At 37.2% G+C, this 16,634-nt stretch overlaps 1 protein-coding gene and 1 pseudogene across 1 annotated transcript in view; both read left to right on the forward strand.

The window, feature by feature from the left end:
• The first annotated feature begins 5,735 nt into the window (after positions 1-5,735).
• Positions 5,736-5,899, forward strand: LOC128870522 (U2 spliceosomal RNA; annotated as a pseudogene).
• A 2,938-nt stretch (positions 5,900-8,837) lies between these two features.
• Positions 8,838-16,634, forward strand: part of LOC128869853 (uncharacterized) — an 85,669-nt gene continuing 77,872 nt past the window's right edge. Inside the window, exons 1-2 of the mRNA XM_054112455.1 lie at positions 8,838-8,918; positions 9,002-9,420. Coding sequence (XP_053968430.1) covers positions 8,910-8,918; positions 9,002-9,420 — 428 coding nt within the window. The 5' untranslated portion in view covers positions 8,838-8,909. The remainder of the gene's footprint in view (positions 8,919-9,001; positions 9,421-16,634) is intronic.

The raw sequence follows: 16,634 nt of genomic DNA on the forward strand, positions 1-16,634 counted from the left end.
AAAATGCCAATAAACAAGAACCTTACAAGACAGTGCTGAGCACTTTCGACAAAAACTCCAACACATTTACAAGTACCTGTATTTTATTACACTACAAGACAGCTGAATATCATATAAGATTCATATTATCATCATCACTGTCCTCATCCAACTACACATTTTCGTTCTAGCCAAGGGAAAGTTCTGATAGTTTCCCCTTGTCGGTGTGATATTCTATTTCTCTTTTGCCAATAGCAATTCTTATAACTGAAAAATATATCTACTATGCTCTAAAGGCAAGAAAACTAATCATTTTTATTCGTACAGTGTAATAACTGCTGACAACTAAACTCCTCATTGTTGTTATTTTTGTTATCAAAAAGTAATCATTTTTGTTATGAAAAAGTAATCAGACTGATGACAAAAACGTCTCATTTTCGTTATCATTAGAGATTTAGAAATATATAAAATCTATATATATAAAATTTCAGCGGTTTTTCGCGTTGTGATGAACTTTACGGAGAATGGCTCAACCGATTTTAATCAAACTTTGCCACATTGAAGAGACACATGTGGAGAAGGTTTGTAACTATGTTTGGTTAAAATCTCCTTTACTTCTTCGTCAACACACAGTATATACGAGGCAGCGTTCTTTTTACGCGTGTGGTTGTTATTGTAAACGGTTGCATGGAGCGTACATTTTACTCACATATGTACAAGTTAACGCAGCAGTATTTATGCATAAATTTTCATTCCATTACATACATTTCAATGGAATGCAAACATACATACATATACATATATTCATATAGCAGTGGCTGTACGCCTGCATTCGCACAGAATAGAAACATACAAATTAGCAGGCACAGCTGTAGCTGATCGCCTGCAATAATTAATCGTAACACAATGCTGCTGTGACTAACTTAACACTTTGCTTAAATACTTCTTCTTTACACCCACACTTCGGGATAACCGAAGCAAAACCATTAGCCTGAACATTAACAGGTCGTCGCTAAAAAAGTACTTAAGCATGGCCGTTTTCTTAGAAGATTACCAAAGGTTATCAGTAATAGTGCATAGTGAAAGTAAGTGTTAAAACTAACAAGAAAGTGTTTTATTTGGTAAAGTGTTCAAGTGAAGCAGTTTCCAGGCATCAACCAAAGAGATAAAAAAAGTGCGTCAGAAATATTTAAGAGAAGAGATTGTTTTCACATTTTCCAACGATATTTTCACGAAAAATTTACAAAATGTATATTAATTTTGCAAATGATTGATAACAAGTGAAACAGTGAATAAATGGTGTGAAAAATACACACAACAGAAATCGGCAAAAATAATTAATATTTTAGAAGTTTTTACTTAAGATATTTAAGAAAAGAGATTGTTTTCACACTTTCCGTAGATATTTTCAAGAAAAATTTCAAAAATATATATTATTTTTGCTGATCATTTCCCATTTCTGTTCTGTGTAATTTTCATTTCAACGCGTGCTCACAGTTCAATTATATTTTTAAAAGATGGCGCTGGCAGTATGTTAATTCGAATTCCAGTTTAAAAACAAGAAAAGTAGCAATCAAGAGCTCAGAGTGACATAAAGAAGACCACTTTGATTCGGTAAAAGAAATGCCAAGAGGACGTAATACACGTCACAATAGAAATGTGCAAAATCACAAACAAAATGAAAGTGAGGAAAATCATGCTGATAGATTAAGTCAACAAAGAGATCGTACTAGGTCACGTTCTCAAAATCGGCCAATAAATATCAATTCTGTAAATTTGAATGGTGCAGCATTTCAATATAATCCACATCTTGATTATTTTGATTTATTACACACACACAATGTTTTGGTGCAAAGTTTTAAAACAACAATCGGAAGATTGTCATCTGATAATCATAAAATTAAAATTGATGCAAATAAAACGCCCGCCGGCGAACATCGTGGAAGATACAATCAACCAACTTCAAGCAACGAGGTTGCAATTGTTATATCTGGAGATGAATTTCAACCAAGAGATATCGTTTTGCAAAGAAGAAATGATACACTGCAACGTGTTAATGAAACGCATCGAACATGCATTACAATATCCTCTTATGTTCTGTCGTGGTGAAGATGGTTATTCGATTGATATAAAACAAATAAATCCAGCAAATGGTCAAGAAACAAATAAAACTGTAAGCGCAATGAATTATTATGCATACAGAATCATGATAAGAGAAAATCAAGAGAATCACATTTTAAAATGTCGTAAATTATTTCATCAGTATATTGTTGACATGTATGCGAAAATAGAAACAGAACGATTGAATTACGTTAGATTCAACCAAAGAAAATTGCGCTGTGACGAATATATACAGTTACGAGATGCAATTAACAACGATACCAACGTTAATAACATTGGTCAAATGGTAATATTACCTTCATCGTATACAGGCAGTCCAAGGCATATGCATGAATACGCCCAAGATGCAATGTGCTATGTCAGAAATTATGGTCGACCCGACTTATTCATAACTTTCACATGCAATCCGAAATGGGATGATATTAAGAATCATTTATATACAGGGCAATCAGCTACTGATAGGCATGACATTACTGCAAGAGTGTTTAGACGAAAGCTACAGTCTCTAAAGGATTTCATTGTAAAACATAAGTAAAGAATGGCAAAAAAGAGGCCTGCCTCATGCGCATATTTTGATTTGGTTAAAACAAAAACTAACCAGAGATAAAATTAATCATATTATATGTGCTGAAGTTCCAGATATAAATGAAGATCCAGAATTACATACTACTGTAAACAAAAACATGATTCATGGACCGTGTGGTACGTTAAATCAAAATTCTCCATGTATGGTTGATGGTAAATGTTCAAAAAACTACCCAAGGCAATTAATTGCTGAAACAATGACTGGAAATGATGGATATCCATTGTACCGTAGAAGATCACCAGAAGATAATGGAAAAACAGTCACTGTGAAAATAAATAATCACTGTGAAAATAAATAATCACTGTGAAAATAAATAATCACCTGTAGATGGATATCCAGGTGTTCATTTGGGTGATGCAATCGGACGACTTTACACTGTGCATCCAAATAAAGTGGAATGTTTCTATTTACGTTTACTCTTAGTTGATATTCCCTACCCAAGATCATTCGAAAGTTTGAAACGAGTTAATGGTCATCTTTGTTGTACTTATGAGCAAGCATGCAAAGAATAGAATTTGCTTGAAAATGATAATCAGTGGGATGCAACTCTTATGGATGCATGTGCAACAACTTCTCCACACCAAATAAGAACACTATTTGCCATCATTATTGCTACATGTTTCCCAGCAAACCCAAAAGAATTGTGGAGTAGTTACCAAGAATACATGACAGAAGATATCCTACATCAAGTACGTCGCATTACTGCAAATCCAAATTTGAATTATACAGATGAATTATATAATGAGGTATTAATTAAAATCGAAGACTTTTGCCTGATGATTGCAAATAAAACTCTGAGTGAGTTAGGTATGATCGCACCAAATCGACCGATGCATGATGCATACAATGCAGAATTAAGACGTGAAAAAGAATATGATCGAAATGATCTGAACACATTTGTAACAACAAACCTACAAAATTAAACACAGAACAAAGGCAGGCATATGACACAATTATAGACAATGTTGCAAATGAAAGAGGAGGAATATTCTTCTTAGATGCACTAGGTGGGACTGGAAAAACGTTTTTGTTGTCGTTAATTTTGGCCACCATTCGATCACAGAATAATATTGCATTGGCTTTAGCATCATCTGGAATAGCGGCAACTTTATTGGACGGCGGTCGCACTGCACATTCTGCATTAAAGTTACCATTAAATATGCAAGTAAATGAAGAACCAACTTGCCACATTTCTAAAAATTCTGAAATGGGAAAGGTTTTACAAACATGTAAAATTATTGTATGGGATGAATGTACGATGGCTCATAAAAAATCTCTGGAAGCCTTAAATAGAACACTGAAAGATTTTCGAAATAACACAAACATATTTGGTGGTGCACTAATTCTATTGGCCGGTGATTTTCGACAAACTTTGCCTGAACCCAAATCAACTGCAACTGATGAATTGAGAGCGTGCCTTAAATCTTCTAATCTGTGGAGATATGTTCAAAAACTCACATTAACTACTAATGTTCGTGTGCAGTTACAGAATGATCCAACAGCTGCTGAATTTTCCGAACATTTGTTGCAAATTGGAAATGGACGAAAGCCAATTTATAAGAATACAGGCATGATCACACTTCCAACTAATTTTTGTACCGTAACAGAATCAAGAGTACAATTAGTGCAAAATATATTCCCAAATATTGCACAAAACTATCGAAATCAAGATTGGCTAAGCGAGAGAGCTATATTAGCTGCCAAAATTGTCGATGTCAATGAAATCAATGCCAGTATTTTGACTCAAATTCCAGGTGAAGTTGTCACCTATAAATCAATTGATTCAATCACTAATCCCGACTATCAATCACTAATCACTTAATTTGCCGCAGTGATCATTATGTTGCGAAATATCAATCAGCCGAAACTATGCAATGGGACAAGATTAGCAGTGAAACGGACAATGAACAATGTAATTGAAGCAACAATTTTGAAAGGCAAATTTAAAGGTGAAGATGTTTTGATTCCGCGCATTCCAATGATTTTAACAGATTTGCCTTTTGATTTTAAGCGACTTCAATTTCCCATTCGCCTTGCCTTTGCTATTACAATCAATAAGTCTCAAGGTCAAACACTTCAATTATGTGGAATTGACCTAACTTATCCATGCTTTGGACATGGGCAACTGTATGTAGGACGTTCTCGAGTAGAGAAACCATCGTTACTTTATATTTATACACCGCATGAAAATAAAACCAAAAATTTTGTGTATAAGAAGGCTTTAGAATAAGTTGTTAGTTTACAATCATTAGAGTAAGTCACTAAAATAAAAAAAACATTGTTATTAGAATAAGTTACAAAATAATGGCCGAGCATGAATTAAATGATGAAACAAGAAAAAAACAAAGAACACTTTTCATTTATATTTTTCTTTCACCCAGCGAAGCGGGTGAAGGTCCGCTAGTTTATTTATATTTTTGAAGTGAAAACTTCTTTAGAATCGTTGGGAGTGATTCGAGAAAAAGTGAAACGAAAAAAGCGACCCTCTTGGCTACGAATATTACATATAAACGTAGCGACGAACTAAATAACTTTTAGGCCAGCGCCGACAGTATGGCGCGATAGCCGAGCGGCTAGCAATGTGAGCTTCCGATCCAAAATTCTTGGTTCGAATCACAAGAGAAAAATTTTTTTTTTTTGAAATTTGCATTGTAGGACATTTCTGATTATTTATTGAAAACAGTTTTTTGGCTTTTCTATTTTTGGTTTAGATACTGAAAGCCAGTTTAAGTGAATCGGTATAAATATTTCGTACATTAATTTTTGTGAGCGTGTAATTCTCAAAAGGTTTATTAGAAAATGTATTGACAAGGTAGTTCGTTGGTTGTGCATGGTTATCGCTTCTCGGCCTTATGCCTAAGATCAAAGTGTGGTATCTGTGTGTATTATACGCGTTACGACGCTCATAATAGTTTTTGGTTTAGATACTGAAAGTCAGTTTAAGTGAATCGGTATAAATATTTCGTACATTAATTTTTGTGAGCGTGTAATTCTCAAAAGGTTTATTAGAAAATGTATTGACAAGGTAGTTTGTTGGTTGTGTATGGTTATCGCTTCTCGGCCTTATGGCTAAGATCTGATAGATCCTCCATCGGAGGACAACAAATGATAAACTGATTTTTGGAAATGGGCGGAGTGTTTTAGGGGCTTGCTCCACCTCTGCCACGGGTTGGCCCGGTATTGCAGTACCGCCGGGATTTCGGCCCAAATTATTGAATAAATACAAGAAGAAATATACTAATACATTTAGCTTTGGTGGGAAGAGACATACATTTTTATATGAATACAAGTAGACGAAAATGGAAGAAATTTGTAAGTCTGTTTCTTCGGTCCGTTTGCGTATTTTTTTTGACAACATCGAAACCAAAGCATTTGTATCATATTTTATCTATCATAAGCCAATCGTATCATTTGTTGAAATTGAAAACATTGAGGATGAATAATAATAAAATGAAGAAAATAAAATATGAACTTTATAGCAATATTATATTGAACCTATAATTATCCCGCTCCTAATGCTGCTTTCGTCTTATTCTCTCTCAGTTTGTTTTACGGAAGGTTTCACTTCTATCGCGTCTAACCGTTAGACTGCTATTTTTTTTTTTCATTAGGAAACTTTTACATACCAATTCGATGTTTCATCCACGGAGATTCGAACTCACGAATTTCCAAATGTTAGCTAATCATCTACTCATTCGGCTATGACGGCTATACAACAAACATAGCCAAATTTCACACTAGTACTTTTTCACAGCAGCCATATTATATCGTTAAAATCGTTCAAATTAATCAGCACTGATGACGAAAACTCCTCATTTTCGTTAAAATTAATCAGCACTGACGACAAAAACTCCTCATTTTCGTTAAAATCGTTACAATTAATCAACACTGATGACAAAGTCACCTCATTTCCGTTAAAGTCGTTAAAATTAATCAACACTAATGACCAAAACTCTTGATTTTCGTTAAATTCGTTAAAAAGTAATCAGACTGATATGAAAAAAACTTCTCATTTTCGTTATCATAAAATGTTTTATTTAGAAATAAATAGAAATTATTTAGAAAATTTATAAAAAATAATTTTTTTTGTTTTCAATAAAAAACTTTTACATACCAGTTCGGTGTTTCATCAACAGAGATTCGAGCTCACGAATTTTGAAATTTTAGCCAAGCAAATTAATTAATATGGCTGCCGGAGAGAAATGAGAGGCAGAGAGTGACATACAAGTATAAAAAAATCATGATGGAAAGAATAATTAAATGGTGCCTATCGTGGTACCGTGGTGAGGGTTAAGTGTGAGGGGTTAAGTGTGTTTTGGTTCTATTATAGAGGTAGGGCACACAGAGGCGACTGGCAGGAACTGCCTAAAGCCTAAAGACCGACCATTGTGGTAATATTCCACTCCTGCACGAGGTGCCCCTGCTTTCGACCGAAAATGGCGGATCTAGAGAGGCAAACTCGAAAAAACCCGTAATCACAGGTGTTATTCGTACCGTGCCAAAGTGATGAATGGCACTACGTCAGTGTGTCTTTTAACGGTGACCTCCAGATACCGGGCGCCCTCTGGTTGTAATTAGCCTTACCGCAACACCGGGGCACTGTTGCGGCTCGACCTCCATTCCCCTTTACTCGTGGGATTCACTTACGTCTGAAACTAACGATAAAAACGAAAACAAAGAAAAGGCAACAATGCCTTCTACAAACCAGGTCAGCAGTGACCTTTCGGCAGCTACTGTCGAACAACAACAACTGCCGCAGGCAACAAAAGGCAGCGAATGCCCGACCTCTGCCATAGCGCAATTAGAGATGGAAGTAGACGAAATGGACCTAGGGCCCATCGGGAAAACTTCCGCTTTATCACCAGAGGAAGAGGAGAAACTCTTAACTTCTCCCTCAAAAAACACAAGTTCGGCTAAGAATGGAGCGGAAATGGAAGTGAAGCTGCGGCTCAGCGGTGCCGCCAGAAAGCGACTCAGGTACCACCTGGGTAAAGGTCACTTAAAGCGTCAGCGCTCCAGCAGCACCACCCCTAAGCAAAGATCTCCCAAAAGAGCTAACTTAGTGGAAAGGACAACTGACCCATCAGAAGCCGAAAGGGCAAAGGCAGCAGTGCCTAACCTGGAGGTGAAAGAAGGGACGGCTAAAATGTCCTACAAAGATGCTGCATGTAGCACCAAGCTGGGTATCATACCACCTGATTATCCGGCAACGATATGGCCTACGGATAAACTAAAGGCCATTCAACACGCTATCCTGGACAGCATAAGGAAAAAGCAGACTGGTGGTGCCAAGCCAATCTTTAACAGCTGCACCTTCCGCGCAGGATACATAGTTGTCTCATGTGGCAACGATGAAACAACCGACTGGTTAAAGGCAGCAATGCCTAAACTTGAACCATGGAAAGATGCGCAAATTAAGATCGTTTTAGAAGAGGACATACCAAGGCCTTTGATCTTCACATGCCACTTTCCAGAACTGGACAGCACATCCACAGAGGACATCCTCAACCTCCTGGATGGGCAAAACTCTGGCCTGAACGTTCAGGAATGGCGGGTACTACGTAGAGTACAAAAGGGTAAGGTGACGGAGCTAACCATCGCAATCGACCCCATCTCTGCCATTGTGATCAAAAAACATCACTACTGGTTGAACTATGGGTTTAGCACAGTTCAACTTAGAGCTAAGGCCAAAACCCCGGAGAAGGATGCTGAACCAGAAGCGCCCAAGCCTCCCGCATTGCAGCGGACCGAGGAACAACCCTGCACTTCGGCATCGGCGATCGCAGCAACCGCAGTGAGCGTAACGCAAACTGATGAGCAGCCATGTTGCTCTAAAGATGCGCCACACGCCACCAAGCCTGCACCAATGTCAAGTGCTCAAAGGGTAGAGGAAGGCATAAGAATGCGACCCCCGCTTCGTGCCGACAAGAAAAATAATGGTCCAAAGAGGACCAAAAAAGGCGAGCGTCACTCTGCTGAGGAAGCGGCCTTGCTGGGTAGCAACAGAGGCAAGAAAAAGGCAGCCAGTGCCAAAAAACAGAGGCGATAATGCCACACGCTATCCTAAGCAACAATAGAAGGCAACTCGGATGCCTTCAATTAAACCTCCACCATGCAAAGGCTGCCTCGGCTGAACTAGCAAGGAGGTTTAACAAACAAAACTTGGATATAGCTCTAATCCAAGAACCGTGGGTACGTGACAGAGTCATTGAGGGACTCCAAGATGTTAATGGTAAGTTAATCTATGCCAACAATGATCGCCCTAGAGCGGCAATCTTAATTAGCAATAATTTAACTTTCATTCCCATTTCGCAGTTCACTACCACCGATCTCGTTGCGATCTGGACCAAGGTGCCAACAGACAAAGGCGAGCACGAGGTAATCATTGCCTCTGCCTACCTTCCAGGAGATGAGGAAACTGCTCCAACAAGGGAACTTGTAGCCCTAGTCAACTACTGCAAGGAGAACCACCTACGCTGGATAATAGGATGCGATGCGAATGCCCATCATACGATATGGGGCAGCACAAACATCAATGCGAGAGGTGAGTGCCTTCTTGAATTCTTACTTAGATATAATGTATCAATAGTAAACCGAGGCAATGAACCAACATTTAGGAATGCAATAAGGGAGGAAGTACTTGATCTTACCATATGCAGTCCAAATGTACTATCAGAAGTCTCAAATTGGCATGTGTCCGGGGAAGCATCAATGTCGGACCACAGTCTTATCAGGTTTGACTTAGGTGCTACCTTACCGCACATAACAATTTACAGAAATCCAAGGAATATAAATTGGAATGTCTTTCACTTTAACTTAGAACAAAGTGCTAACTACTCTAAGCATCACCTGGTGCTTAAATCTGAGCTTGAGATGGAGGCAAATGAACTCCACTCAAACATTACGTCTGCATTTCATGAGAGCTGTCAGGAAAAAGTGAAAAAACCACGAAGGGATGTCCCCTGGTGGAATAGTACGCTTTCAAGACTACGCCATGAAACCAGAGTATTATGGAATAGAGCTAAACAAACAGGGGACTGGGTCTCCTACTCAAGAGCTCTAACCAACTTCAACAAAGAATTGAGGAAATCTAAGAGAGCTTCCTGGAGGGATCACTGTGATAAGATTTCAAATCTTCCCAATGCTATCCGCCTCCAGAAAGCCTTATCAAAGGATCACTCAAACGGCATATGTACCCTGAAAAAGCCAGATGGTAGCTACACTAAAAACCCAGAAGAAACTAGCCAACTTCTACTGGACACCCATTTCCCGGGATGCCATGCTTTACATGAGTCCACAATGTTGGTAGAACCTACCACTTATGCTGACAGGGAGGACCTAAAGCTGACAAATAAGCTATTCCATGAAAATCGGGTACAATGGGCTATATCTACATTTAGCCCATACAAATCTCCTGGACCTGATGGGATATTCCCTTGCCTTCTGCAAAAGGGAAGCCAATACATTGTCCCTACTTTGTCCAGACTAATATATATAAAGCAAGCCTATTGCTAGGTTATATTCCTACGAAATGGGCTGAGGTAAAGGTCGTATTCATTCCAAAGGTAGGGAAAAAACCCGAACAATTGCCTAAGTCATACAGACCGATTAGCCTTAGCTCATTTTTCCTAAAAACAATGGAAAAAATATTGGATCAGCACATACGGGAGAATAACTTGGTTAATTTCCCACTGCACCAACTTCAATTTGCCTACCAACAAGGTAAATCTACTGAGACTGCAATACACAGTCTGGTAACCATTATTGAAAAGGCTATTGAGTCAAAACAAATCGCACTTTGCGCTTTTATTGACATAACAGGAGCTTTCGATAATACGTCCTATGAGGCAATCAACAATGCCCTATCTCAAAAGGACGTACCTAAACCCATCAGGCGATGGACTATATCGATGCTGAAATCCAGAACGATTAGTACAGAATTAGGAGGAAGAATAAAGTCTATCAAGGCCACAAGAGGTTGCCCGCAAGGGGGAGTACTCTCTCCTCTTCTGTGGACACTAGTAATAGATGAACTTCTCCACAAACTGAACAACCTAGGATTCCACACCCAGGGCTATGCTGATGACCTGGTAGTATATATAGTGGGCTGGCATGAAGAGACCATCTCTAACCGCATGCAACAAGCCCTCAACATAATAAACAAATGGTGCACTGACAAAGGGCTCTCTATCAACCCATCTAAAACTGCGCTAGTGCCGTTCACCAGGAAAAGGAATATCAACATCAAATGTCCTGTCCTGAATGAATCGACTCTACAACTCTCCACAGAGGCGAACTACCTCGGTATCAACCTTGACAAAGCGCTTACCTGGAACTCGCATCTTGAGAAAGTTACTGTAAAAGCCACAAGGGCATTCTATGCCTGCACAAGGCTTTTTGGTAAAACATGGGGGCTCAGCCCCAGAATGACCTACTGGACATTCACTACAGTTGTTAAGCCTATAGTCACTTATGCTTCCATAGCATGGTGGCCCAAAGTCAAGCAACGAAAGGCGGCAAGCGATCTTAACAAATTGTACCGCCTCATCTGCATCGGTATAACAGGAGCAATGAAAACATGCCCAACTGACGCTTTGGGCGTGCTCCTAGGTATACCACCGCTTCCCATCTTAATTGAAAAAGAAGCAAGATTGAGTGCCTTAAGACTAAAAGGCAACGCCGATCTTAAAAGTGGAGATATGAGAGGACATCTAAAGATCTTAGAAGACTTTCGACACACTCCTATACTACACAGGGTGGATACAATATCTCCCAAACCCATTCTCTACAGAAACTTCCGAATTATTATTAATGAACGAACAACTTGGAGAACTAATTCTATCAATTTCAAGCCTGGATCTCAATTATGGTTCACTGATGGGTCCAAGCTGGAAGATGGTAGAGCAGGGGCAGGAATCAATGGGCCTAAATTTAAAAAAATCGATTCCGATGGGACTCTACCCAACAATATTCCAGGCAGAAATACATGCCATTGAAATATGTGTGAGAGAATGCCTTCGCAGGAATATGAGAGGTACTCACATCTACATACTCTCAGATAGTCAAGCGGCTCTAAAAGCCCTTCTATCAACAACTATCACCTCTAAATTGGTAAATGATTGCCTAAACCTTCTCAACATGTTAGGAAACCTCAACACAGTAACTCTAGTCTGGATTCCGGGACATGAAGGGCATGAAGGGAATGAAATGGCTGATGACCTCGCAAAACAAGGAGCAAATATGCAACTTACTGGTCCTGAGCCTTTCTGTGGACTCACGAAAAGCCACATTAATGAATTCCTCAGGAAATGGGAAGAAAGGAAATTTGCTGCACACTGGCTAAATTGTGCCGGTCAGCGTCAAGCCAAACAATTTCTTAGTCCCAACAAAGGAATATCAGACAAGCTACTCTCACTAAACAGAGTAGATCTGCGTCTTTTAACAGGATACCTCACAGGTCACTGCAGCCTGAGGTATCATTTAAATAACATTGGTCTATCAGAGACCAATGTCTGCCGCTTTTGCGAAATGGATATAGAAAGCTCAGAACATGTGCTTTGTGAATGTCCTGCGCTGGGCAGACAAAGACTTCACCACCTTGGTGGTATCGTAGTATCTCCATGTAATCTTTGGAACAACAAACCCACAATAGTGCTAAAATTTATAAAAAGCCTTAAACTCTAGGGTTACAAAAATAGGTCTTGCACAATAGATCAACTCTGGTCGCAGTGCGTAATGGCCTTCTAATAATAATAATCGTGGTACCGTTACTTTCCTCTCAGCGAATTTGACAATGAGTGACGTCATATTAGCACCAGTATGGCCAGATTAACATTTTAGTAACTTGACTTAGCATTTTTTTGATTATTTCGTCTCGGAATTTTAAGTTCTTTCTTCATGACATTTTTCTAGCCTGTTCTAATTAATTTTTTAAATAAATGTGTTATGGTTACGTACAATTTAATTTATGAGTTTTAGTTAAGAGAAACTCTTTTGTTAAGAGAACGACTTTTTTCCTATATTTGAGGTTATATAACAAGATAAGGGACTTTTTTGTGAAAATGTCGGTATGGCTATCGCACTTTGCGACAATATAATATATTTAACTAATAGGAAATATGTTCCAGTGGAAACCGACCCTGTTTACATTTATCAGGATAGAACTTTTTGTATCACATATCTAACCTTTCAAAAATACTAGCGCCGTACGAAAGTATAATCATATAATTCAGAGAACCAACCTGAAACTAAAGTTTTAGTGAACAAAATCGAAACTCTGAAAAAGTCAACTCATTCCAAATATTTATAGACCCAAAAGATCATTAATTTTTCTTTGTTCCGTGTTAAAATTCATTACTGACACACCACATAACGATGACCTTGAAGAAATCAAAACATCACTTAATATGCTAATATTTAGAAAATAATAATAAGCAAAGAACAATTATTCACAGTTCGAAAGAATACTCGAAACACCTGATCCCAAAACTGTAACCGAAAACATTGTTATAACAGAAGTTTATAATGACCTCATCAATAACAAACACTATAAATTTTGCGAAAACTAATGATTTTTATTCTGGCACATTAAATTTGAAAGATGTGTACGATTTAATATACCACGAAGAACTAGATCTTAGAATAATTAATATATTAGAATATATATAAAAGAATAATTATAACAATATAGAAATATCTTATCCTCCAAATTAAATGTAGCCTATTTAATTTATATCCTTTAGCACATAAGCATGTTAAAATTAATTTAGACCCTAAGATCGCAAAAATATCAAAGAATATCCAAATGTATAACTTATATGAGTAACTTTATTTGTAAGTCGGAACCCTCTGACAATTATACTACAAAAGGATAAATCATCCCATTGCGAAACAATCCATGAAAATAATGCTCCAGTCAGCATCCTAGAGAATGGATAAATTTTTCCAGATTACCAGCACACTTGGAACAACATGCATATATCAGACCCTAAATTAATACACTTTAATGAATCTACAACCATCGATAATATCATATATTACAACCATGAACGACAACTCAGAGAAATCATGCACAATCAACACAGCGAACAACTTGAAGTACTCCGCATCCTTTCCTCAAACTCAATCTACAAATTCACCACTAACTCTCAACATTTTTGATACCTATTGAAGAAAACCCAGTATATTTTACGTTCTTTATCATAATGGGTTTCCTTACTTTAGTAGTCATCACTTATGGTATGGTACATTTCTGGCGATACTATGAAAATAGAAGAATTCTTCACATGCAAAGACAAATTGACGAACTATACGAAATCGAAATGAACCGTCTTGAACAGAAAGTCGCAGCAGCATCATAGCGGGGATGATCCGTTTTAAGAGAGAGGAGAGTTAACGACGTTAATACAAAGACACATGTATGTATATAAATTTATACACCACATACATATATACACTTCACACTTACATGAATGATTGTTGTTAACAAACAAAATGCCAATAAACAAGAACCTTACAAGACAGTGCTGAGCACTTTCGACAAAAACTCCAACACATTTACAAGTACCTGTATTTTATTACACTACAAGACAGCTGAATATCATATAAGATTCATATTATCATCATCACTGTCCTCATCCAACTACACATTTTCGTTCTAGCCATGGGAAAGTTCTGATAGTTTCCCCTTGTCGGTGTGATATTCTATCTCTCTTTTACCAATAGCAATTCTTATAACTGAAAAATATATCTACTATGCTCTAAAGGCAAGAAAACTAATCATTTTTATTCGTACAGTGTAATAACTGCTGACATCTAAACTCCTCATTGTTGTTATTTTTGTTATCAAAAAGTAATCGGCACTGATGGGCCAAACTACACATTTTTGTTACGAAAAAGTAATCAGACTGATGACAAAAACTTCTCATTTTCGTTATCATTAGAGATTTAGAAATATATAAAATCTATATATATAAAATTTCAGCGGTTTTTCGCGTTGTGATGAACTTTACGGAGAATGGCTCAACCGATTTTAATCAAACTTTGCCACATTGAAGAGACACATGTGGAAAAGGTTTGTAACTATGTTTGGTTAAAATCTCCTTTACTTCTTCGTCAACACACAGTATACACGAGGCAGCGTTCTTTTTACGCGTGTGGTTGTTATTGTAAACGGTTGCATGGAGCGTACATTTTACTCACATATGTACAAGTTAACGCAGCAGTATTTATGCCTAAATTTTCATTCCATTACATACATTTCAATGGAATGCAAACATACATACATATACATATATTCATATAGCAGTGGCTGTACGCCTGCATTCGCACAGAATAGGAACATACAAATTAGCAGGCACAGCTGTAGCTGATCGCCTGCAATAATTAATCGTAACACAATGCTGCTGTGACTAACTTAACACTTTGCTTAAATACTTCTTCTTTACACCCACACTTCGGGATAACCGAAGCAAAACCATTAGCCTGAACCTGAACAGGTCGTCGCTAAAAAAGTACTTAAGCATGGCCGTTTTCTTAGAAGATTACCAAAGGTTATCAGTAATAGTGCATAGTGAAAGTAAGTGTTAAAACTAACAAGAAAGTGTTTTATTTGGTAAAATGTTCAAGTGAAGCAGTTTCCAGGCATCAACCAAAGAGATAAAAAAAGTGCGTCAGAAATATTTAAGAGAAGAGATTGTTTTCACATTTTCCAACGATATTTTCACGAAAAATTTACAAAATGTATATTAATTTTGCAAATGATTGATAACAAGTGAAACAGTGAATAAATGGTGTGAAAAATACACACAACAGAAATCGGCAAAAATAATTAATATTTTAGAAGTTTTTACTTAAGATATTTAAGAAAAAAGATTGTTTTCACACTTTCCGTAGATATTTTCAAGAAAAATTTCAAAAATATATATTATTTTTGCTGATCATTTCCCATTTCTGTTCTGTGTAATTTTCATTTCAACGCGTGCTCACAGTTCAATTATATTTTTAAAAGATGGCGCTAACAGTATGTTAATTCGAATTCCAGTTTAAAAACAAGAAAAGTAGCAATCAAGAGCTCAGAGTGACATAAAGAAGACCACTTTGATTCGGTAAAAGAAATTCCAAGAGGACGTAATACACGTCACAATAGAAATGTGCAAAATCACAAACAAAATGAAAGTGAGGAAAATCATGCTGATAGATTAAGTCAACAAAGAGATCGTACTAGGTCACGTTCTCAAAATCGGCCAATAAATATCAATTCTGTAAATTTGAATGGTGCAGCATTTCAATATAATCCACATCTTGATTATTTTGATTTATTACACACACACAATGTTTTGGTGCAAAGTTTCAAAACAACAATCGGAAGATTGTCATCTGATAATCATAAAATTAAAATTGATGCAAATAAAACGCCCGCCGGCGAACATCGTGGAAGATACAATCAACCAACTTCAAGCAACGAGGTTGCAATTGTTATATCTGGAGATGAATTTCAACCAAGAGATATTGTTTTGCAAAGAAGAAATGATACACTGCAACGTGTTAATGAAACGCATCGAACATGCATTACAATATCCTCTTATGTTCTGTCGTGGTGAAGATGGTTATTCGATTGATGTAAAACAAATAAATCCAGCAAATGGTCAAGAAACAATTAAAACTGTAAGCGCAATGAATTATTATGCATACAGAATCATGATAAGAGAAAATCAAGAGAATCACATTTTAAAATGTCGTAAATTATTTCATCAGTATATTGTTGACATGTATGCGAAAATAGAAACAGAACGATTGAATTACATTAGATTCAACCAAAGAAAATTGCGCTGTGACGAATATATACATTTACGAGATGCAATTAACAACGATACCAACGTTAATAACATTGGTCAAATGGTAATATTACCTTCATCGTATACAGGCAGTCCAAGGCATATGCATAAAT

This window comes from Anastrepha ludens, chromosome X (genome assembly GCF_028408465.1).
Source record: "Anastrepha ludens isolate Willacy chromosome X, idAnaLude1.1, whole genome shotgun sequence".
NCBI classification, from domain to species: Eukaryota; Metazoa; Arthropoda; class Insecta; order Diptera; family Tephritidae; genus Anastrepha; species Anastrepha ludens.